General features: G+C 40.8%; 1 protein-coding gene across 1 annotated transcript in view; it reads left to right on the plus strand.

Moving 5' to 3' along the window:
• Positions 1–22,984, plus strand: part of CDH23 (cadherin related 23) — a 639,510-nt gene that overhangs the window by 439,011 nt on the left and 177,515 nt on the right. The window contains exons 21-26 of the mRNA XM_070946306.1: positions 2,858–2,965; positions 13,379–13,568; positions 13,898–14,043; positions 16,325–16,544; positions 18,465–18,617; positions 21,463–21,576. Coding sequence (XP_070802407.1) covers positions 2,858–2,965; positions 13,379–13,568; positions 13,898–14,043; positions 16,325–16,544; positions 18,465–18,617; positions 21,463–21,576 — 931 coding nt within the window. The remainder of the gene's footprint in view (positions 1–2,857; positions 2,966–13,378; positions 13,569–13,897; positions 14,044–16,324; positions 16,545–18,464; positions 18,618–21,462; positions 21,577–22,984) is intronic.

The raw sequence follows: 22,984 nt of genomic DNA on the forward strand, positions 1-22,984 counted from the left end.
CCCTAATTAGTAATAGGTTCACTTTCTTCTTGATCATCGCTGTCCGCAGCCAAGAAGACTATTTAAAGAGGGAGTTTCATTTGTGCATACTCTGAGAATACAAAAAGACCCCATTTCCTGACTAGATGGCTCAGTGGCTAAGACACTGAGCTTGTCAAGCAGAAAGGTCGGCAGATTGGGGGTTCGAATCCCTAGTACAGGTCTTACATTCCCTTGGTTTAAATAAGGCTATTTATCATTTGCTACAGTATTGTGGTAGTGATTAAGGGATTAAAGAAGAATTTGTCCATGTCAGCATGCACATTTTGGTGAGCAGTTTAACCTTGAGAGAGATATCTGCGCTGGTTGAATTCCTCCAGAGTGCATTGTGTTCTCCCAAATTAAAATAGCATTTATATCTATTGTGCTTCAGCATTATGACTCCAAGGATAAAGGTTGCTCTTATCCTGTACCACGGTACTTTCTACAGTGGACAGGCCAATGTTCTCATCTAATAATTCAGATAGGACAAGTGGTATGGGAACAGTAGGCACAGAATGCTTTCCTTCATATTATTCATTTTCCGTTTCTACTCATGATAGCAGTGTTCCAATATCTCAGGGGCTGCCACAAAGAAGAGGGAGTCAAGCTATTCTCCAAAGCACCTGAGGGCAGGACAAGAAGCAATGGGTGGAAACTAATCAAGGAGAGAAGCATATGAGAACTAAGGAGAAATTTCCTGAAATTAGGACAATTAATTAGTGGGATAACTTGCCTCCAGAAGTTGTGAATGCTCCAACACTGGAAGTTTTTAAGATGATGTTGGATAACCATTTGTCTGAAGTGGTGTAGGGTTTCCTGCCTGAGCAGGGGGTTGGACTAGAAGACCTCCAAGGTCCCTTCCAACTCTGTTATTCTGTTCTGTTCTGTTCATGATGATGAAAGACCTGTGTCCAGGCTACACAGGACAATCCAAGCAGTTACTTCCTGTTTTATCAAGTTGACTGACTATAGGTAGTCCTCAATTTACAACCACAATTGAGCCCCCCAAAATTTATTTGACTAAGTGAGACATTTGTTAAGTGAATGTTGCCCCATTTTACAACCTTTACACAGTTGTTAAATGCAGTTGTCAAGTTAATAATTGGGGTATTTTAAATTTTTGGGGTTTTAAATCAGCCAAATTTATTTAATTATTTTAATTTTTAATTATTGTTGTGTCCTGTGTTTTTAAATTGGCTGTACACCGCCCTGAGTCCTTCGGGAGAAGGGCGGTATAGAAATAAAATTATTATTATTATTATTATTATTATTATTATTATTATTATTATTATTATTATTATTAATAACACGGTTGCTAAGTGTATCTGCCTTCCCCATTGACTTTGCTTGTAAGAAGGTCGCAAAAGAGGATCACGTGACCCCCCAGGACACTGCGACTGTCATAAATAATGACTCAGTTGCCAAATCCGAATTTTGATCATGTGACCATAGGGATGCCACAATGCTTATATGTGTGAAAAAAACAGTCATAAGCAGTGGTGGGATTCAGCCAGTTCGGGAGAACCGGTTGTTAACTTTCTGAGCAGTTTGGCAAACTGGTTGTTGGAAGAAATCATTAGGGCAGAGAACCGGTTGTTAAATTACTTGAATCCCACCACTGGTCATAAGTCACTTTTTTCAATGCCGTTGTAACTTCAAATGGTCACTAAATGAACTATTGTAAGTCTACCGGTATACTCTTCCCTAGAACCTTTTAACACTATTACTGGTAGTAACTTTGATTCTCTTCTTTGTTGAAATCCACTGTCGTGAAATAATTACAGTATGAGGCAGGGGTGGGTTCTACTTACCTTTACTACCGGTTCGCAGTGGGGTCGCATGCCCTCTTCTGCGCATGCACAGAAGTGTTTTGATGACATTGGGGTCGGTGGGTGGAGCCTCCCTCCGGTTTTACTACCGGTTCTATGAAACCGGTGCGAACCGGGGCAACCCATCACTGGTATGAGGGGAGGAAACTGTATCAGTTTCAAATGAACTGACTCTGAAATAAAAGGATTTAGGTTTTTAGTCTAAATTAGAAATATTTTGCATATTATCTAAAGGTTATTTTTCCTGATTGTTGATTTTTCTACATAAGCTAAACAGAGTGCATTAACAGGTTTATCTGATCGTTAAAATTCCCAAATAATTTTAGAAACAAAGAGCAAAGCAAAATTTAAAAATGGACTTCCACTCGTTGAGATGCTAAATTACAAGCAGAAAAACCCAAATTCTAGTCCTTCATTAAAGATGGAAGCCATCTTTAAAATTTTGCCAAAAAGATCCTGAATGGTCCTATCTATGAAGTTTCCAGGAGTCTAGATTGACACAAAGGCACCACAAAAAAAAAAAAAAAAACTTTCACACTGCTAAACCTCACTATTAAAAATCTTATTTTGTACATGAACGTCATCTAAGCTTCCAGATTTAATCAAAGCATGGAAAGAAAATACATGTTTTAAAACTAACACTCATTTCCAAATATGGTAGGAATATTTGTGGAAGATCTTCTCAGCATATTGTTGTGTAAACTAAGAGGCAATCCTGGAACCATTGTGGGAAATTGGTGGAGAGGAAAAATTAGTCAAGTATGTTTGTTTTGTGACTCATGCATTCATCGAGAGAGGTACTGACATTCATTGTCAGAAAAGCTACGCGGAGAATTTTGAAAACCTTCCTGGATTTAAAGCTTAGAGGTTAAGAGGAGGTGAGTTAATCCTCCTCCTCTATCGACAATGAAGAATAAGTTTGTAAAGGTGCTATATTAATGCTGGGAGAATATGACTGGAATGCCTGAAAAAAATATGTGTGAATTTACAACTATGGTTCTTTTCAGGTAAACATCACTTTGCTGGACATCAATGACAATTACCCTGTATGGAAAGATGAGCCGTATTTCATCAACCTAGTGGAAATGACCCCTCCTAACTCCGATGTCACAACAGTAGGTGTCCAACAGTGGTGGTATTCAATTTTTTTTACTACCAGTTCTGTGGGCATGGCTTGGTGGGCGTGGCAGGGGAAGGATACTGTAAAATCCCCATTTCCTCCCGATCAGCTGGGACTCCGGAGGCAGAGAATAGATGGGGGCGGGGCCAGTCAGAGGTGGTATTTACCGGTTCTCCGAACTACTCAAAATTTCCGCTACCGGTTCTCCAAAACTGGTCAGAACCTGCTGAAACCCACCTCTGGTGTCCAAGTATATAACACACTCTCCTGTGCTGTGTTTTTTTTTTTTATTTCTAATATGCAAAAGTCACACTTTGAACCCTATTAGATCTCTTTAGCTTTGCCCTGCCTGTTGGTTAAAATATTTAAAACATATTTATAAAATATTAAAGGGGAGGGAATGGAGTACATAATTGAAACAGGATTCCGCAAATCCTTTAAACTACATGATCCGAAAAATGTATACATTTATGAATCTTCTTCTTCAGAAGAAACCCATTTGGAGGAAGGGGGTTTACAAAAGAAAAGGAGCTAATGGGGAAAAGATAATTAGCACATGTCCCAGAGTTGCAAACCAGCTTTATTTATTTATTTATTAGTCATATTTCTATGCCGCCCACTCTCCGAGGACTCTGGACGGCTTATACCAAAGACAGTATACTAAATAGCATATTGCCCCCAACAATCTGGGTCCTCATTTTACCCACCTCGGAAGGATGGAAGGCTGAGTCAACCTTGAGCCGGTGAGATTTGATCTGCTGAACTAGCAGTCAGCTGAATTAGCTGCAGTACTGCACTCTAAACACTGTGCCACCTCAGCTCTTTATCACTGAAGACATATTTGAACTGATGTCATATATAGAGCTGATACAGAGTCTATAGTGGTCTTTATTCTGGCTTCGAGACCGACTTAGAATCTTTCTGATATATTCATGAATTCATTCCTGAATCCAATATTTGTCCCTTCATATTGTTAAGGTACACTTCAATAGTGGTTTTCACTTACCTTTGCTACTGGTTCGGGCCTGTGAGCGCTCACGCGCAGCATTTCTGCACATGCACAGAGCATCCATGATGATGTCCGGGTGGGTGGGCGGAGCCTCCCGCCACGGCCGCTACCTGTTCTCCCGAACCGGGGCGAACCGGTAGAAGCCCACCACTGGTACACACCGACCATGAATGTTATCTAACTAATTCCATTGCACATAGGACAAATGATTGTTGTCTTTTCTGCTGCTGCTTTTGTGGGGCACCATGTTAAGTCCTACACATCCATTCAAGGAAGCCCAGGTGCCTCCTGCATTCTCGTTTGCTTCTTGGACATGGATGTCTCATGATGGGAAGGGGGCAATGGGGTGACTACATTACTAGGTTGCAAAAAAGCTTTTAAGGACCCATAAAGTATGGGGTAGGGAAGGGAAGGGAAGGGGAAAAGCATTGTAGCTCTCTATACTTGGGAGTGAGGACAAGAATAGAATAGAATAACAGAGTTGGAAGGAATCTTGTTGTAGGTCATCTAGTCCAACCCCCTGCTCAAGCAGGAGACCCTATACCATTTCTGTCAGATGGCTGTCCAGTCTCCTGAAAGCTTCCAGTGATGAAGCCCCCACAACTTCTGAAGTCAAGCTATTCCATTGGTTTATTGTTCTCACTGTCAGAAAATTTCTCCTTGTTTCTAGATTTAATCTCTCCTTGATCAGTTTCCATCCATTGCTTCTTCTCCTTCCCTCAGGTGCTTTGGATAATAGCTTGACTCCTCCTCAAGCTCTTCTTGGTGGCAACTTCTGAGACATTAGAACACTGCTATCATGTCACCCCTAGTCCTTCTTTTCATTAAACTAGACATATCCAATTCCAGCAACGGTTCTTCATGTTTTAGCCTCCAGAGAATGGAGGAAGTTCCCTTTCTTTAATGAGGTCCATATCTGCATACATTTAGAACAGGGCTGTCAAACTCACGTCGTCACATTGTCATCATGTGACATGTCATGACTTCCCCCCCCTTTGCTAAAACGGGTGGGCGTGGCCAGCGTGTGACACATCCAGCCCTTGGGCTGTGAGTTTGACACCGCTGATTTAGAACATCCCGTTACAAGAGGAGGCGGGGATAGAGAATTGGCCATTCTCTGATTTTGCTTAACACCTTCCTTTAAATCGCTACCGTCCAACAGGCCAAAAAGGTTGGCCTTTGTCTATTTTTTTGTGTGCTCTAGGGACTGAAGGCTCCCCCCCCACACACACAAGCCACCTGCAGGCTATAAATTGCCAAGCCTGGTTTATTGTTTCTGAATATGATGTAGTAGCTGCAGCTGGTTTGTTCGGTGTTTCCTTCTGCTGCTTTGTGCAGTTTAATAGCAGCATGTCTGAGCATCCGTGTAGGGGGAGTCCTGCTGGGTTTCAGCAGTCTTAAGTAAATTTTCTGGGAAATAAATCCAATTGCAGTGAAAGTAACCCAGCTGGTTAAAATCTCACTCTAGAGCTGCAACTGTACGTTAGGGTTGCCTTTGTGTCTTTTTATTTTATTTGAACTGTAAAACTTTCAGTGGGGAACACCAAGGGTTAAATGGCACTCGTCCCATGTAAAAACCTCATGGTCATTTGCTTATCAATTTTAGGAAGCAGGGTTATCGGATTGGCTGTAAAATTATCACCGTGGTTTTAAGCAATAACTGGATTTTCTGAAATTTAAAGCAGCGTTTCTCAAACATAATAACTTTAAAGAAGTCTAGGTGGACTTCACCTAGAATTCTGCGTGGGGAATTCTGGGAATTGAAGTCCATGCATCTTAAAAGTTGCTAAGGTGTGAGCCAGACTCGGTACGAGGCGTGAACCACTCTGATGCTGGCTTGTTCTACAAGCCACAATTAAGTGCTTTGCAGAGCCCCATCTAGCTGTTGATGGGAGTTTTTCCCCGAGGAGGGTCTTTCCACCCCACCCTGATCCTTTTTCTCCATGCTTGCTTGCTTCTGTGCTGAATTTGTGCTTTTAGGGCTAAAAAAGCCCTGTGCGCCCCTGAAGGAACCTGGATAACTCAACAGACAGAGCACTGTAATTTAACACCAGCTGTCTGCAATTAAAGTAAGATCGAATCTCACCAGGCTCAAGGTTGACTCAGCCTTCCATCCTTTCTAAGGTAGGTAAATTGAGGACCCAGATTGTGGGGGCAATAAGCTGACTTTGTATAAATATACAAAAGTATGAAGGCTATTGCTTAACGCATTGTAAGCCGCCCTGAGTCTCCGGAGAAGGGCGGCATATAAATCAAATTAAAAAAAAAAAAAAGATTGGCTGGCTACTTCCTGGGGGCCTTGGGAGGGTTTGTGCTCAGCCTGCCCTCTAACTCCTCGGCTGCCTCAACATCTGTGGATTGGGAGCAGTGGTGGAATTCAAATTTTTTTACTACTGGTTCTGTGGGCGTGGCTTGGTGGGCGTGGTGTAGCTTGGTGGGCGTGGCAAGGGAAGGATACTGCAAAATCCCCATTCCCTCCCCACTCCTGGGGGAAGGATATTGCAAAATATCCATTCCCACCCCACTCTGGGGCCAGCCAGAGGTGGTATTTGCCGGTTCTCCGAACTACTCAAAATTTCCGCTACCAGTTCTCCAGAACCTGAAAGAACCTGCTGAATTTCACCCCCGGTTGGGAGGTGGTGGTCTTTTCGGGTTCAGAAGCTGCTCCATTTCAGTGGTATGGTTTTATTTATTTTTTTTACCCAAATATAATTAAAACAAAACTATATTTCTAAAAAAAAAAAGTTGCTAAGGTTCAGAAACACTCATTTAAAGACTTGTTTATTGTCTTGTAAATTTCTTTGAATTGCCTGTAATTGTCCAGGAAGATTCAAGATAGAAACTGTAAAACAAATTGCAATAAAAAGAAAATGGCAGGGGTCAGTTTTAAAGCCCACCATATAAAGTTTACATGAAGGATGCCTCTCATGCTACTTTTTCACTGTGCAGTAATAAATATCCATGTTCAAGAAGTACGGCATCAAGAAAAACTGCCAGTGTAACCAATCTTAGCCCAGTTCATGCTTGCAATTTAATGAAGTTGTCACACTTTTTACAGGGAATACCGGGATTCCTTGGAAGTTTTTCCTTAGATTGAGGAGCCTTAATCTCCAATGACTGAACTTTGCAGCCAACAGCAGATAAGGCATATAAAATGTCACACTCCTTGCAATGTTATTTTATCAGTGTATCCTGCAACATAAGGAGCTGTGCTGGCACAGTGGTTAGAATGCAGTATTGCAGGCTAACTCTGCCCACAGCCAGGAGTTCGATCCTGACTGGCTCAAGGTTGACTCAGTCTTCCATCCTTCTGAGGTTGGTAAAATGACAACCCAGGCTGTTGGGGGTAATATGCTGACTTTGTAAACTGCTGTTGTAAACCTAGTCCCAAGTAGTTATTACCAGACGCAATCAGTCCTAAACAAACATATTTTATTAGAACAGCCGAGAATTACTTCATTCTCAGCTTATTCCAAATTAATTCCAAAACAAGTCCTTCAGCCTTATCACAAAACTTTGTTTTCTTTGGCACCCTGACAAAGGCTTTTTTTGGCAAAGCCCCACAAAGTTCAGAAACAAGAGACACCGACAAGAAACAAATGTAGCAACGCTGCTTTCCTACAAAGAGCCCAAAAGCCATTGCTGCTTTTTTAAGCCTTATGGGAGGGGCCAATCATCTCCTGGCCTTACTCCCAAGTCGTCCTTTTTGCTTTAGCTGCTCTTGCCTTCTGGCAGCTCTTCACATGCGTGCACTAGGAAAAGGCTCCTCCTGTTCCTCTGCCTCTCTGCTGTCCGCCTCTGGAGGCTCTGGAGTCTGCACATCGCTCCCAGATGGCCCCATCTCTGCCTCCGATGTAGAGCCCTCGTCCAGGCCTTCCACTGACTCCAGGACTGGCCCATTGTCCTCCCCAGCCTCCTCACTGTCCGACTCCGCTCCCAGCTCTGCAGGCTGCTGGTGGACCACCACAACTGCTTAGAAAGGACAGTAAACAGTGGTGGGTCTGCAACAAGTTTAACAACCGGTTCTGTGAGCGCACCTAACGCACTTGCGCACAGCGTTCAAAATACAGCAATTTGAAGCTCAGCTGCTTACCTTCTAAGGCAGCCCCAGTAAGTAGAATAATGGAGGCGTGGAAATCAGCTGTGCCACGCAAATCAGCTGAGCCAGAAAGAACAAAATATAGGACAGGATAGGGTGGGTGTGGGTGGGCAGGGTCAGCTGATCGTCGGAACTACGGGTTCACTTGAACTGGCAGCAGCCCACCATTAGCTGTAAAGCTCTATAAAGTGGTACATTAGTCTAAATGCTAAATGCTATTATTGTGAGGCTAGAATTCTTTCCTTCACCTCCAGTTCCCGCACTACAAATTCTATGGCGATTTATTAAAAATAAATCACAGACGTGCATAGTGCTTGAACTGCATCTACAGCTCCCAACTTTGCAACCATTCCTGGCCTTTCTCTTTGTGTGTGCATGTCCATGTGTTAGGGTTCTGTAGTGGTTGTTTTTTTAAGTTTAAAAAAAATGACCAACTTCAACTTTTTCAACCTAGTTTGCGACCTCCTTCAAGGACCTCTTTGAAAGGCATTGATTTAAAGCCCTTCAAATCCCACTGGCAAAATAAAAGAGAGGGAGAAGGGAGAATTATTCTCCATCACGCTAGGAGAAAAATGACGGGCGTGAAACAGAAAATAAATGAGGGGAAAGTGAAGAGAATCCACAAAATCATCAAACAAGAAGATCCTGCTTAAAAAAAAAAATAAGCCCATAATGAAACATTAATCTTCTGGGGAGGTGTGGAAATAGCAAAGGTCTCCAGTCCAAGTTCACTCTTTGTAAATTAACTCTCAGTTACCTCAAGTGGCCTTTGAGATTTTATTCCTTCCACATCTAGGAATAATCTTTGGTTTTTGGAGACGCCATCGGCCTTGAGTCTACTTGTTCTTAAACTTCTGTTTCATTTCTCTTCTTAAACTTCTGTTTCATTTCAGTTGCAACTTGCAGCGTACATTCAGCACATACATTAGCTTATGTCATGATTTTATGTCCTTAAAATAATATGTTGGAAGCCCAGATCACATTTAAAGTTCCAGCTGTCTCTTTTTCAGACGGGAGTGATTTCTTTTCACTCTATTCATAGTACTTTGCATTTCTTTGTGTTCTTCGGCTTTATTAAGCATCGCAATAGCAATAGCCCTTAGACTTATATACCGCTTTACAGTGCTTTGCAGCCCTCTCTAAGCGGTTTACAAAGTCAGCATATTGCTCTAACCCTAACCCTAGAGAGACACGCTGGCTCAGTGGCTAAAACGCTGAGCTTGTCGATCGAAAGGTTGGCAGTTCAGCGGTTTGAATCCCTAGCGCCGCGTAACGGGGGTGAGCTCCCGTTACTTATCCCAGCTTCTGCCAACCTAGCAGTTTGAAAGCATGTAAAAAAATGCAAGTAGAAAAAATAGGGACCACCTTTGGTGGGAAGGTAACAGCGTTCCATGTGCCTTTGGCGTTTAGTCATGCCGGCCACATGACCACGGAGACGTCTTCGGACAGCACTGGCTCTTTGGCTTTGAAACAGAGATGAGCACCGCCCCCTAGAGTTGGGAACGACTAACACATATGTGCGAGGGGAACCTTTACCTTTACTTATGATATGTAAAGATTTTTAATTCTTGATTCTTACAAGAAATGTATTCATTTCTTATCCATCCCGATTCTCCAATGAAAGCATTTTTTTATTTATTTACAGGGAGATTAATTAATTCATCATCAGGAAGTTGCAACACTGTAAACTTTGTCCCAAAGGTACTTTTTTTCAAGAGGCAATTGGACTTTCTGGTTTTTCTTTGAAGATGTTTCACTTCTCATCCTCTTTAACCCGTCTTTCAGACTGAGGCCATCTGTGTTAAAATTGAACAGCCCTCTCTCAACAGAGGGAGAGGGATACGACATCATCTATCTCCAATCTACAACAAGAGTCCTTTCAAGAGTTCCAAGAAGGCTCCACACTCATTTGCACCACTCAGGTGACCCTGAGGACACAGATAAACCTTTAAAAGAATGCAAATGTCCAGCTGCCTGCAAGGAGTATAAATCCTTCCATTCCCCACCATCCAGTCAGAGATGAAGAAGCTTCTTGGATGAAGAAGCAAAACGTCTTCAAAGAAAAAAATCCAGAAAGTCCAGTTGCCTCTTGAAAAAAAAAGAAGCATCTTTGGGACAACCATGACTGAGAATCTCCATGGACACCGTAAACTTTGAGAGATACTATAAAGCAAAAACCACAAAAAAAGTAGGCCTTGCTGATGTGAATTACATAAGAAATCAATGGAATCTAAATCAGGAGCAATCAGTCAAATTTAAATCAGGAACAGGTGTTTTTTTTAAAAAAAAATCATTAAAAAAAACTTTTCTGGCATGTGAGGAATCCTGTGGGTGGTACTCAGACAACTGATGGAAGCTGTAGCCATGGTAGTGGGGAAAGATTTCTGGATCAGCCTGGCTCAGGAAGCTCATTAAGCAGACAGTGGCAATGGGACAGTGGCAGAGCCTTGGTAGTACAGTGGTGTAAAGCACCCTGTTATTAAGACCAGCTGCCTGCAATTACTGCAGGTTCGAATCTCGCCAAGGCTCAAGGTTGACTCAGCCTTCCATCCTTTCTAAGGTAGGTAAATTGAGGACCCAGTTGTGGGGGCAATAAGCTGACTTTGTATAAATAAACAAAAAGAATGAAGGCTATTGCTTAGCACATTGTAAGCCACCCTGAGTCTCCGGAGAAGGGCGGCATATAAATCAAAGGGTCTGCTCTTGAAAACAACCGGCTTTTATTTTGTTATTTTTTACATCAGTGAACAAACCCTGCAAAAATTGTTTTAAAACTCTTTTGTCTTCCCACACCTAAAAAACTAAGATTGGCACGTCTTTAGTACAAACACTAAGAGAACACAGTATGTAGACCTCCATCAAAAAAATTGCTTGTTTGGAAAAATTTTAATAAAACTTATTATTTTTTTTTAAAAAAATTGCTTGTTTGTTTATTTTAAGAGACTTATGTAGCCGCTATATTGTAACAACAACCCTGCATAGTAGAAAACACATTAAAAAAAAAATAAAAACCCAAATCATAAAATTGAAATCGGACTCCAGACTGAGTCTATAATGGTGTCAGGGTTCCAGGTAACACCCCCAACGAAATCAAACTCTGAGGTTTGAAGTTCCTCAAAGCTAACTTTTATTATAGAGGTGTTGTAGCCCATCAGCGGCCTGTGTGGATTGTAGCTGATTCTGACAGCGAGGAGGCTGGTGTGGTATTGCGAGTGCAGCTGGCACTCGAGTCAGACAATGAGGAGGCTGGAGAAGATGTGGTGCCAGAGGCAGGGATTCAGCCAGGTCCTTCAGAACTTCCAGAAGCTCCTTTAAGTGAAGAGGATGAAGAGGAGGAGCCTCTTCTCGATGCACGGGCGCGCACAGTGGCCAAAAGGCAGGAGTGGCTCCTCAGGAGAAGGTCTCCTCGAGAGTAAGGCTTGGGGCTAATTGGCCACTCCCTTAGCCTATTTAAGGAGGAACGCCGACTGAAGCAATTTGTAGGGAACAACTTTAGTTCATTCTCCTTCGCGTCTGGATTCTCTGCAGATTGCTTCTGGACTTTCTGCCAACCTTAGTAAGATTGTGATTACTTTATCTTTGTTTTCTTGTAGGCTGTTAAGAAAGTTTATTAACAGCCTTTGTTTTGAAAAAGACTGAGTTATTTTAGTAAATTAAGTTTTGTACAAACTTTGTGTGTGCTGTGTTCTTTGGGATCCGTAGCTGGGGCAGAACAAGATGTCATATTGGCACATCTGGGAAAACCCGAATCTGAAAGCTTCTGGGTTTTCCTTACCCACAAGAGAGTTCAAGACCTTGCCCACATTTCCCACATATCCACACAGCTCCAATCAATTCTTTCCCAAACAGAAGACATCCTCCAATTTCTTCTTTGCACAGCTGCCAGACACCATGGCCTTGAACTTCTCTTAGAGAAGTTTGTTATGGTTATCTCTACTCCACTCATGCAATCCCCCCCTCCCAACTTCCCACGGTATGATTGTGGCAGGCCTGGATCCTCAAGGCACACAGGTAATATGGCTTCCAGGCATGACAAAGGGATTGAATGAATCCACCCTGAGATCAGTTATTTGGGACTTATATCTCCCATTGTGAATTTAATTTACGGAACCAATTGTCCAGGATGATATCATAGTTAAAAATAAACATCAATAGAAAAAAAGTGCACTCATTTACTTCGAAGAGAGGCTTACTTTTCATTCTTGAGAAGTTTACCCTTCATTGCAAGAGACAGCTGTATTAAAGAACCTTTAAGTGAGGCTGCCACACTCCCTAATTTAAACTCTGCCTGAAGATCTGTGCAAATATAATATCAGATCTATCATGCATATATAAATTTCAACAGTGGACCTGCTGTGAATGTATTACACTAGAAAACAGTTGCTAAATGCAGTTCAGGAAATCTTTGCTTGATGAGTAAGCTTGTTTAGTCCTCACTGCTAGTGCAAACTGATGAATATTTAAATCCACTGCAATGTATAATTGAACGATGCCTTTTTGTATCCTGAATAGCAGTTTCTTGTCAGATCAGCTGGTACTAAAATGCTGTGATTTTTATTCTTAGTAGAATTTTCTCTTCTCCTGATTTTTAGCATTGTTGCCTTTAAAATCATAAAATAAATGTTCTAGGATTTCCTGACAATGTGAGGGTGGCTGGTGGATAAGACATTCATTGTGCATTTGCCTCACTCCAATCACTGAATATTAGGAAAGGTTTAGATGCCCTCATCTTTCATTTATAATTCGTCCATATTTCTTCAACACTTCTTACATTCTTTTCTCACTACTAAAAACCCATTAAGGAAGAATAGCTGTAGAATGCTTTCGGACTAGCAATGAATTAGCCCTACATCTAGCACACCCCAAGGGGCTTGAACTCTTTAAATTTGTGCTTTGCCAAATTTCAGAAGGAATGTGAATAAAGTGGGACAAAACTTTATTTTTCTTCTACAATTAGAGAATTCTGATCTTAGACTGCACCAATTGGATGGCCATTAGATGGAGTCAAACAACTAGTGTTTTCTCTATTCAACTCTGTGGCCATCTAGTGGTAGACTTGAGTTTTACAGCAGTTCATATATTATATTACAGAGTATATTACTGATGCTAAGGTATTATGATTGCTGTTGCAATGCAAACGATGCATGGACTTATTTTTTCAACTAGATTGCAAGTGATGCTTGTATCCTAAGCATTTCAATGTCATGCTTCTTATAGCCTGCATAAATGCTCAAAAAACGAAAAAGGTTGTTTAAAATGTCTACATATGCCTATAAAGCACGGCTTTCTGATTTCTGTAGGTGGTAGCTTTTGATCCAGACCTCGCAGAAAATGGTTCCCTTGTCTACAGCATCAGACCACCAAATAAGTTTTACAGTCTTAACAGCACCACGGGGAAGATTCGGACAACAGGGGTTGTGTTGGACAGAGAAAATCCAAACCCCCAAGAAGCTGAGCTCATGAGGAAGATTGTGGTCTCCGTCACTGACCGTATGTTTGTTTAAGTTATATTAGTTGCTTCGTTATGTTTTTTTGCTAGGATTCATTTCCACATTGGTGTATATTGTATATTGTTGATAAAACTTTGGCTTTTCTTTCAGATATTACAGGGTTTTGAAATGGGTATTTCTTTAAAAGTGCTACTTTCTAAATTCTGCTAGTGTAATTGTTTTTTTGACATTTCTCAAGACTAATCCTTGAAGATTTCCACCTCATTTTAAGATGGTTTGCCATGACAATGTCCTAGAAAGTCTCTTTGACAGGTTTCAATGGAAAAGATGCTGGTGGGGTTGATCTTGTGACTTTTCTGACCCCTGCAGGTGGGAGGCCACCATTACGGGCCACAAGCAGTGCCACTGTGTTTGTAAACTTGCTGGACCTTAATGACAATGATCCTACCTTCCAGAACTTGCCTTTTATCACCGAGATTCCTGAGGGTCTTCCAGCAGGGTCATCTGTCTTCCAGGTGAGTCTTATTTTTCACTTAAGTAAATGATAACTAAAAGACTGAAGAACAAAGAACATAGTTCGATCTATGTTAAAATTGGATTAGTGGTGGGAATGACTCATGGCATTTTCTTCTCAGCAATTTGATTACAGTAGCCCTCAATTTACAACCACAATCGGGATCAGAATTTCCACTGTTAAGCAAGGTGGTCGTTAAGTGAGTCGTGTCCGATTTTACAACCTTTTTGCCATGGTCATTAAGCAAATTGCCATGGTCCTTAAGTGAATCCAGTTTCCCCCACTGATTTTGCTTGGTGGGAAAGTCGCAAATGGCAATCACGCGATCTTGGGAACCACAACTGTCATATATCCATGCTAGTTGCCAAGGGCCTGAATTTTTATCACGTGACTGCATGACTTCTACAGTCACCAGTCACTTTTTTCAGTGTCACTTCAAACGGTCGTTAAACAAATAGTTGTAAGTCGAGGATTACCCGTACAGCTTTCTACAAAAGGCATCCCTTCCCTTTCAGAATTAAGTGATCAAATGCTGTTTCTGTTGATATTATCTTCCCATTTTGTATGGTGAGACCAAGACGTTGGGAAGAGTTAAACATAATGATGAAACAGCAGTTGGACAGCCCAGTGTTTCTGAACCTTAATAATTGTAAGGTGTGTGGACTACAACTCCCAGAATTCCCTGTCGGCATGCTGGGAGTTTACCTTCGCACACCTTAAAGTTGCCAAGGTTGAGAAATCCTCGGAGAGCAGGCTGAGCCCTCGTTCATCCACATTCAGCCAAAAAGGGAATTAGTCCCGGCTCCAGAGGGAGTATAGATTTCTCAACTTTATTCAAGAAAATCTGATAAAATGTCAAGAGCCAGTACTGCCAGCATTTCATGTTTATTTTGTCATTTCCTCCCTTTGGATAATATCCCTTTTCCTATCATAGTTGAATTACAAATCTTGTGTCTTTTATTATTGTCTAACTTTCTACTTAAATTTGTTTTCTATAATTAAAAATAAGCAAGAGATTTAAATGTCAGTAGTAATCTATAAAAGCCACTCAGGATGCCTCTCAGTGGTGGGATTCAAATAATTTAACAACCGATTCTCTGCCCTAATGACCGGCTGGGTGGGCGTGGCCATGGTGGGCGTGGCCAGGAGGTGTGACAGGCAGCACTCGGCCTCCTGCACCCCCTTGGGAGCAAAAACGGGCCCGGAGGGACACGCACCGCCACCCCGCACCCCGTTTTGGGCCTAGTAGGCCTCTCTGTAGCCTCCTGGGAATGAAAACAGGCTGCGGGGGGGCTCCCCCCGTGCCCCATTTTGGGCCTAGTAGGCCTCCCTGCACTTACCTGGGAGCCAAAATGGGGTGCAGGGGGACTCCTGGGAGGGGAGGGCCCAGACAGCAATTTAACTACCAGTTCGCCTGAACTGGCCCGAACCGTCTGAATCCCACCACTGATGCCTCCCAACCTGCTATCTGAACATTGCATTAAGATTTGTAATGCAAAATTTGACTATGATAGGAGTGGATGGGGAAAGATAAAAATAATTTAATAGTATCACTGTTATGCTTAAAGCAAGTAAATATACTGTGAATTAGCCTGACAAATTATTAAAAATAGCAGTGAATGTTATATCTAGTGGCAGATAAGGTTCAATCTTGTTTGCCAAGTTCACATTAAGCATACAGTGATACCTTGGTACTCAACTGCTTCAAAACTCATCGAATTTGGTACTAGACTCACTGTGATGTGGAAATGTTGTCCCAGTACTCATCGTTTGTTTGATACTTGATGTGCTGCGATAGGAAGAGGGGGGATGGCCAAAATGGTTAGGAAGTCGGCCATGCTGGAAAGGTTGCTGCAAAAGGAAATGGAGGATGGTTGCAGAGGGTGGATGGAAAGTCGGCCATGCTGGGAAGCTGGGAAGGCCATTGACATAGTAAAAGGGACAAGCAGAAAGTTCTCCTCAGCTTAACCAAAGGGTCACATGGTAAATCACATGGTTTGATTGGTACTTGTCATTTTTAGTACTGGTCACATCTCCTGGAACCAATTAATGATGAGTTCCAAGGTACCACTGTATTTGAAACAGCTGGTTTCCATGATGATATTCTTCACAAAAGAATATTCACCGCTGGTGTAGTGATTCCATAAAGAAAAATATTGAGAACTGCTACTTGTATCTCAGGAAAATAAATTGCTAACTCTGCCGAGAATTTTTTTTTTAAAAAAACTGGTTTTCTCTCTCATCGGGATGAGTTCCTCAAAGTCTTGTGCTTTGTATCCTAGGTGGTGGCCATAGACCTTGACAAGGACTTGAATGGCCAAGTGACATATCGCATGCAGGTGGGCATGCCCAGGATGGACTTTGTCATCAACAGCAAGACTGGTCTTATCAACTCCACCACTATTCTAGACAGGGAAAGAATTGCTGAATACTACTTAAGGGTAGTAGCAAGCGATGCAGGGGAACCATCCAAAAGTTCTACTAGCACCCTCACAGTCAGAGGTGATTGATGGACTGAAACATTTTGAAGGCTGGCTCAATAGCACGACTATATTATATTTTAAATATGCATGAGTGAGTGGGGAGGGTGGTTCCCCAAAGTTTGCACAGGGATTTCTTTTTTGTTTTAATAGCTCTAAATCATGTTCTGTGCAATAGTTGGGTTGGTAGAGCATCATCTGTGGGTTGGTGTCTTTCTCAGTTGGCTCAAATAAGGCCAGACTTGGAGAAACGAAATGTGCCCTGTATCCTGAGTTAGCCTGGATATGAATAACAAAATCATACAATTCAGCGTTTCACAAACGTGGCAACTTTAAGATATGTGGACTTCATGCTGGTTGGGGAATTCTGGGAGCTGAAGTCCACATATTTTAAAATTGCTTAGGTTGAGAAACACCAATATAAATGTTGGCATGAGGTTGCTCTGGACCAGAGGTCTTCAAACTTGGCAGCTTTAAGACTTGTGGATTTCAGCTCCCAGAATTCTCCAGCCAGCTATGCATAGCTGGCTGGAGAATTCTGGGAGTTGAAGTCCACAAGTCTTAAAGTCTACAAGTCTTAAAGCTGCCAAGTTTGAAGATCTCTGCTCCAGACCATTCCAGAAAGGAAGAAATTGTTTGTATTGACGGATTAAATTTCCATCTTTCCTTTGTTTTTTGCAACTCAAGGTAGTATATATAATGTTTCCTCTTTCTATTTTCCCCAGGGTAATCACCTTGAATTATGGGTTGGGCTGAGAGAGAGTAACTGGCCCAAACTTACCCAGCCAACTTCTATGCTTAAGGATGGACTTAGTCTCCCATTTCCTAGTCCAGCATCAAAACCACTACACCAAACTGTCTCCAACATCTGGAATAATATATATCATATATCATATTATAGTCATATACAGTATATCATTTTCCATCTGAGTTAATATTACTAATATAAACATAAATGTTTATTATGTTTTCCTGTGTTATCACTGTATTTTTTCCAACTTACTTCTCATTTCTCTCTAGCTCAAATTCTCACACTCCAGAAATTCTAGTGCAGCCAAACAGTTTAATGGCCTAAAAGACTGCAATCTATCTCAGTACATTCCCTCTTCTTTTACCTTTCAACTCTCTAGCTGAGTGTTTTTCAAACCTAGCAACTTTAAGATGTGTGCTACCTGGGGAATTTTGGGAGCTATAAGTCAATACATCTGTTCTTCCTTTAATTTAGCTTGTTTTTATATGTTGTTGTAGCCAATTTCCTGGTCTTTTACCATAAATAAATAATAAAGACATACCTACCTAATAAAGTAACCGGCAGTAATTACTGGCAGGGGTGGGATTAAAAAATGTTAGCAACCGGTTCTCTGCCTGGTTGCTGGGTGGGCATGGCCTACTCGGCCCCCTGCACCATGGAGGTGGGGGGGCTTTTTCGCTTTCCTCAAGCCTCTGGGAGGGCGAAAACTGCCTCCCCTGGGCTCCGGAGGCCCTCCAGAGGCCAGAAACGGGCCCATTTCTGGATGTCCAGTACTTCCAGTAGGCCCATTTTTCACCCTCCCCAGGCTCCAGAGGCTTTCCTTGAGCCTCTGGGAGGGCGAAAACGGCCTCCCTCAGGCTCCAGAGGCCCTCCAGAGGCTGGAAACAGGCCCATTTCTGGACTTCCGATAGACCCGTTTTTCGCTCTCTCAGAGCCTCTAGGCGGGCCCTGCACTTACCTGGCATCCAAAACGGGCCGCATAAGAGACTCTTGGGAGGGGCAAGGTGGGCGGGGCCAGCCAGTCCTTGCAACTATTGATTCGGTGAACCAGATTTAAAATTAGCATCCGATTCACCCGAACCGGCTGAATCCCACCCCTGACTGTATGGTTGTTTGTAGGTTCTTTAAGGAAGTCCAAATAATGCTTTTATTGTTCCCCAGAATGAAGTTTGATCCAATTCTCTCTTATAGTTTTAGATGTGAATGATGAAAACCCTACCTTCTTCCCAGCTGTCTACAATGTGTCGCTTCTGGAAAATGTGCCACGTGACTTCAAAGTGGTCCGTCTGAATTGTACTGACACCGATATGGGCCTTAATGCTGAACTTAGTTATTTCATCACAGGTATGAGCTTCCACCATTTTCAGGGTTTAGAAGCCACCTGGTTCATCGGTGACACAATAATAAGAAGCCACAATAATAGTTCTGCCTTTATTGCTATTTTTCTTTCAGATTTATTTCTGGCCACCTCCCAAAGGTTTGGAGTGTGGTGCTGACAAGTTATTCAGTCTGTTTTAAAAATGTTTATTAGGTTTACAAAGATCCAAGATGGGGAAAAAGAATGTAAACAGGAAAACACACATTCAGTTAAAGAGAGAGATGTATGAAATTATACAGTCCCTTCTTAACAGGCCATGCAAAGGGAGTTGATTGTAGGGACATGTTCCCCCTCAGATACATGCCTTCATTTCTTTCCAAGAGAACCATCCACTGATTCTTTTCTTGCAAAAGTGGAGCTTCTGCCAATCCATCTCCTCTCTTGTAACATGACAGCGGAGACAACATCTTCCATGGACAATGGTCTGTTTCCTTACCCACCAGAACTGTGAGAGCATTGGTGCAAAGCAGTAGGGGAAGTAAATCTCTCTCAGCGAGGGGAGGCTTTCATCGTGCCATTTCCAAGGCTAATTTGCATGGAGATTTGCATACATTTTCCTATAATGTTTTGCAAATGATAGCAGAACTGTTTTGGGTTGTTTGCTCCTGAGAATTATCTATGCCTCATCAGACTGAAAGAGTCATCAGCTGCCTTATGTCTGCTGAATGTGAATATGACAGTTTGAAAAAAGGCATTGTGGCTGAATCCATTTGCGGTGTTTGTTCAAGTGTAGCCAGGTATGTTAAATTCAGATGTACACGCTGAAAAGACCTAAAGTTCCATTATAAACATGCATTCTTACAGAAGATCACGTTTGATTTTAGGCCTGGGTTGTTTTTTTTCTTTCTTTCAGATTTACGTGATTCCCATTGCAGAATGTATGAAATAGTTTTGATTGGCCATGACTTTCTACATTTTAAAAATTTGAAAATATTTTTCTTTAAAAAAAAGAATGCAACACACTGCATCTCTCTGAAAGATGCACAGCCTCTTAACCTTTTGGATAGTGAATAATAATAATAATAAAGGAGTTTTTCTATCAACTGTGCCCAATTTCATCTTGTGCCTATATTTTAATTTGTAATTTTATAATGCCATTTAGAATAATAACTCAGGTGTTATAGGATCTGAGCTATTAAGCGAAACCACTTTCTGCAAAGATCTTATCTATTCCGCATACTGCATAATGTACATTAAAAAAGATTATTTGTTTCACATTTTTTTTTTTAATTTGATTTATATGCCGCCCTTCTCCGGAGACTCAGGGCGGCTTACAATGTGCTCAGCAATAGCCTTCATACTTTTGTATATTTTATACAAAGTCAGCTTATTGCCCCCACAAACTGGGTCCTCATTTAACCTACCTTAGAAAGGATGGAAGGCTGAGTCAACCTTGAGCCTTGGAGAGATTCGAACCAGCAGTAAATTGCAGGCAGCTGTGTTAATAACAGGGTGCTTTAAACCACTGTAGTACCAAGGCTCTTTAATAAGACATTTAATAAGACATACTCTAAAAGAAGTTTTAAGCCCCAGTGCTTTTTGTGGAAGAGATTTAAGAATGTAGTTCTACTCTGCCCAAATTTGATCCCCCAAACTAAAGTTGCCACCTGCAATGTTAATTGATAATCCCAGCTTGTTCCCACCATTCTTGAACAGCAGAAAATAGTTACTAAACCTTTGAAGAATCGGCTGGTGCTTGACACCAAAGGAGCATTTGGACGTGGCTCCTTGGTGATCAAAAGTTGGCTTCGTCTGTCACCTCTCTTTTGTTTAAATCAGCGAGACATAAAAATACATACTTTTAATTGAATAAATATTCTTTAGTTGGTTCTCGCTGTGAGGTGGACTATCTCTGCTTGCATGGTCGATGGGATTTTACAATAGAACTCTGAAATGATAAATGTACTGTTTTCCAAAGTCTTGAAATATTGTCTGGTTTTGCCCTCTACTGCCCAGACCCCCAAATGACACTTAGAATTTTTGTCACATTTTTCACTTATTGTGTAATTTCAGGGATCAAGAGGGTTAATTTGGATGAAAAGGGGAAAAGGCACGAGATAGAGCATCTGCAATACCCAGATTTGGTCTATAGCTTTTCCAGGAAGGCTTCAGAAATTCCTCCTGTGAATTAGAATTAATATCCGTACTCGTGGATTAAATGGGTCTATGATTTGATTTCAATAGAATGTAATTTCCATGACAGTTCCTGACCCGTGACAATTTAAATTTGTTTAATACAATAAATCTGCAGTTTCACTTCTGTCTAACTAAAACAATTCATTTTGAGATGCATTATTTAAAATGAGATTCCTCCTAATTTAGGCTATAGAAGTTAGCTTACAGGCTGAATTTTCTTTCCATATCATGTACCTATTAGTATTAGCTTGAAAATGGTTTGGGAGTTCATTTTATTTTTCCACATAATTCACCATTAAATGACTTTGTATTTCTTAGGCAAATATTTCATAATTTTATGCACAAGGGTAGATATTGCAGAATGCTTCAGAACAATTTCTTGTTGCAAAGGACAGGCTGTAGGGCAGAAAGACAGAAGGCTGAAAATTTGAAAACTGAAGCCAACTCACATGAAGTTGGTTGAGGGCACCAATCCTGGATATTTTTCAGTCCTATTTATAGGCGGTGAAGTATCAATTCTACAGTTGTAAGCATACGCATGGAGAAACCCTGTTGCATGTCAATATCTCAGTTTCTTAGTTCCACAGTTCATAATTCCAAATAAAATGCATATGGGTGTATGCTTCTGTAGATCTAAATATGTCATCCTTTTCTTCTTTCTGTTTTTCCTTGCAGGTGGGAACCAGGATGGAAAATTCAGTGTTGGCTTTAGAGATGGTATAGTTAGAACGGTTGTCAACCTGGACAGAGAAACCATGCCATTCTACAGCCTTATCCTAGAAGCCATTGGTAAGCATGTCTATTCTTCATCCTTCTCTCAAGAATTCATATTTCAGCTTTTGGGGTAAGGAATTTGTCTAAAGGACCTAATTTGCAAATTTATAGTATAGTTTTCCCACCTGAAGTTTTCAGAAAGAGAAAAATTGGCTTTTACTGATCTTATCCTGGATGAGCCATGAATTTTTATCTATTCTTCTGGAAAGGAACCTCTTTATGGACTTCCACTTTTTTTAAAAAAATATTTTTATTATACATTTTCCTTTATTATACATCACATTTCCAGTTTTTGCAACAGCAGTGTACTGGCTGTATCAAGTCCTTTTTAAGTATAGATAGTATTATACATTCTAAGTGTAACCATTATTCTCGTAGTCATACAATAGTTTCTTTTAAATACAAAATGTTGTACGTCATAGTTATAACCATTATTTTCATAGTTGTACCATAATACTCTATACATTTATCACTCTATATGTTTTAATCTATAATCACATACAGTCCGATAGTACTATTGCTTATGGTATATATTCTAATATATATATGTTTATGTAAGTTTTCACGGGTATGTATGTGTGTATAGTTAATATTTCGGGTTTCTTCCCGTGTAATTGTGGATATATCCCTAAAAGGGTAGAAGCGACGTTTCGGCAGAATCCCATCTGCCATCATCAGGCTTATGCCAGTAGTCATTTTGCACTAACTATATATATATATATATATATATATATATATATATATATATATATATATATATATATATATATATATATATAACTGTATCTATTTCTATTTTATTGATCTTCTTTCATTATTAAGTTACTAATCTCTGCACCTGTTATCTAATCATTTGTACAATAAGTCCCATGTTGAGTAATACTCAGATTCCTCTTTATCTCTAAGTTCCATCGTTAACCTGTCCAATTAGGCACATTCTAATATTTTCTTTATTACCTTTTCATCTTTCATTTTTCCAATTTTGTGCATATGTGATTCTAGCTGCTGTTATTACTTATAACATTAAGTATGTGATTCTTTTATTGTATTTCCCAGGTAGTATACCTAATAAGAATAGTTCTGGTTTTAGATCTATTTGTTGTGCTGTCATCTCTTCTAACCACCTTTTTATCTTTGACCAATATTTTTTTGCCATTGGACAGGTCCTTTGTGGATTTTTACAAGGTGTAGTTTCTGTTTTATGAACTTGTATTCTTTAGCATATTGTGGGCTGAAATATAAGTGAACTCCTGCCACACACTAAGTTTGAATGTAGATTAGTGGGGGGGGGGGGCGGGGAATGACAATCATAAGAATTAAGCATTTATTTTAATATCTGTGATGGGATAGGTAGATGATATAGGATAACACATATTTATGAAATATTTTATAAAATTCAGAATGCAGTAATTTTTGCAGGGGA

The sequence above is a fragment of the Pituophis catenifer genome, unplaced genomic scaffold (genome assembly GCF_029215685.1).
Source record: "Pituophis catenifer annectens isolate HBS135680 unplaced genomic scaffold, rPitCat1.0.hap2 SCAF_6, whole genome shotgun sequence".
NCBI lineage: Eukaryota > Metazoa > Chordata > Lepidosauria > Squamata > Colubridae > Pituophis > Pituophis catenifer.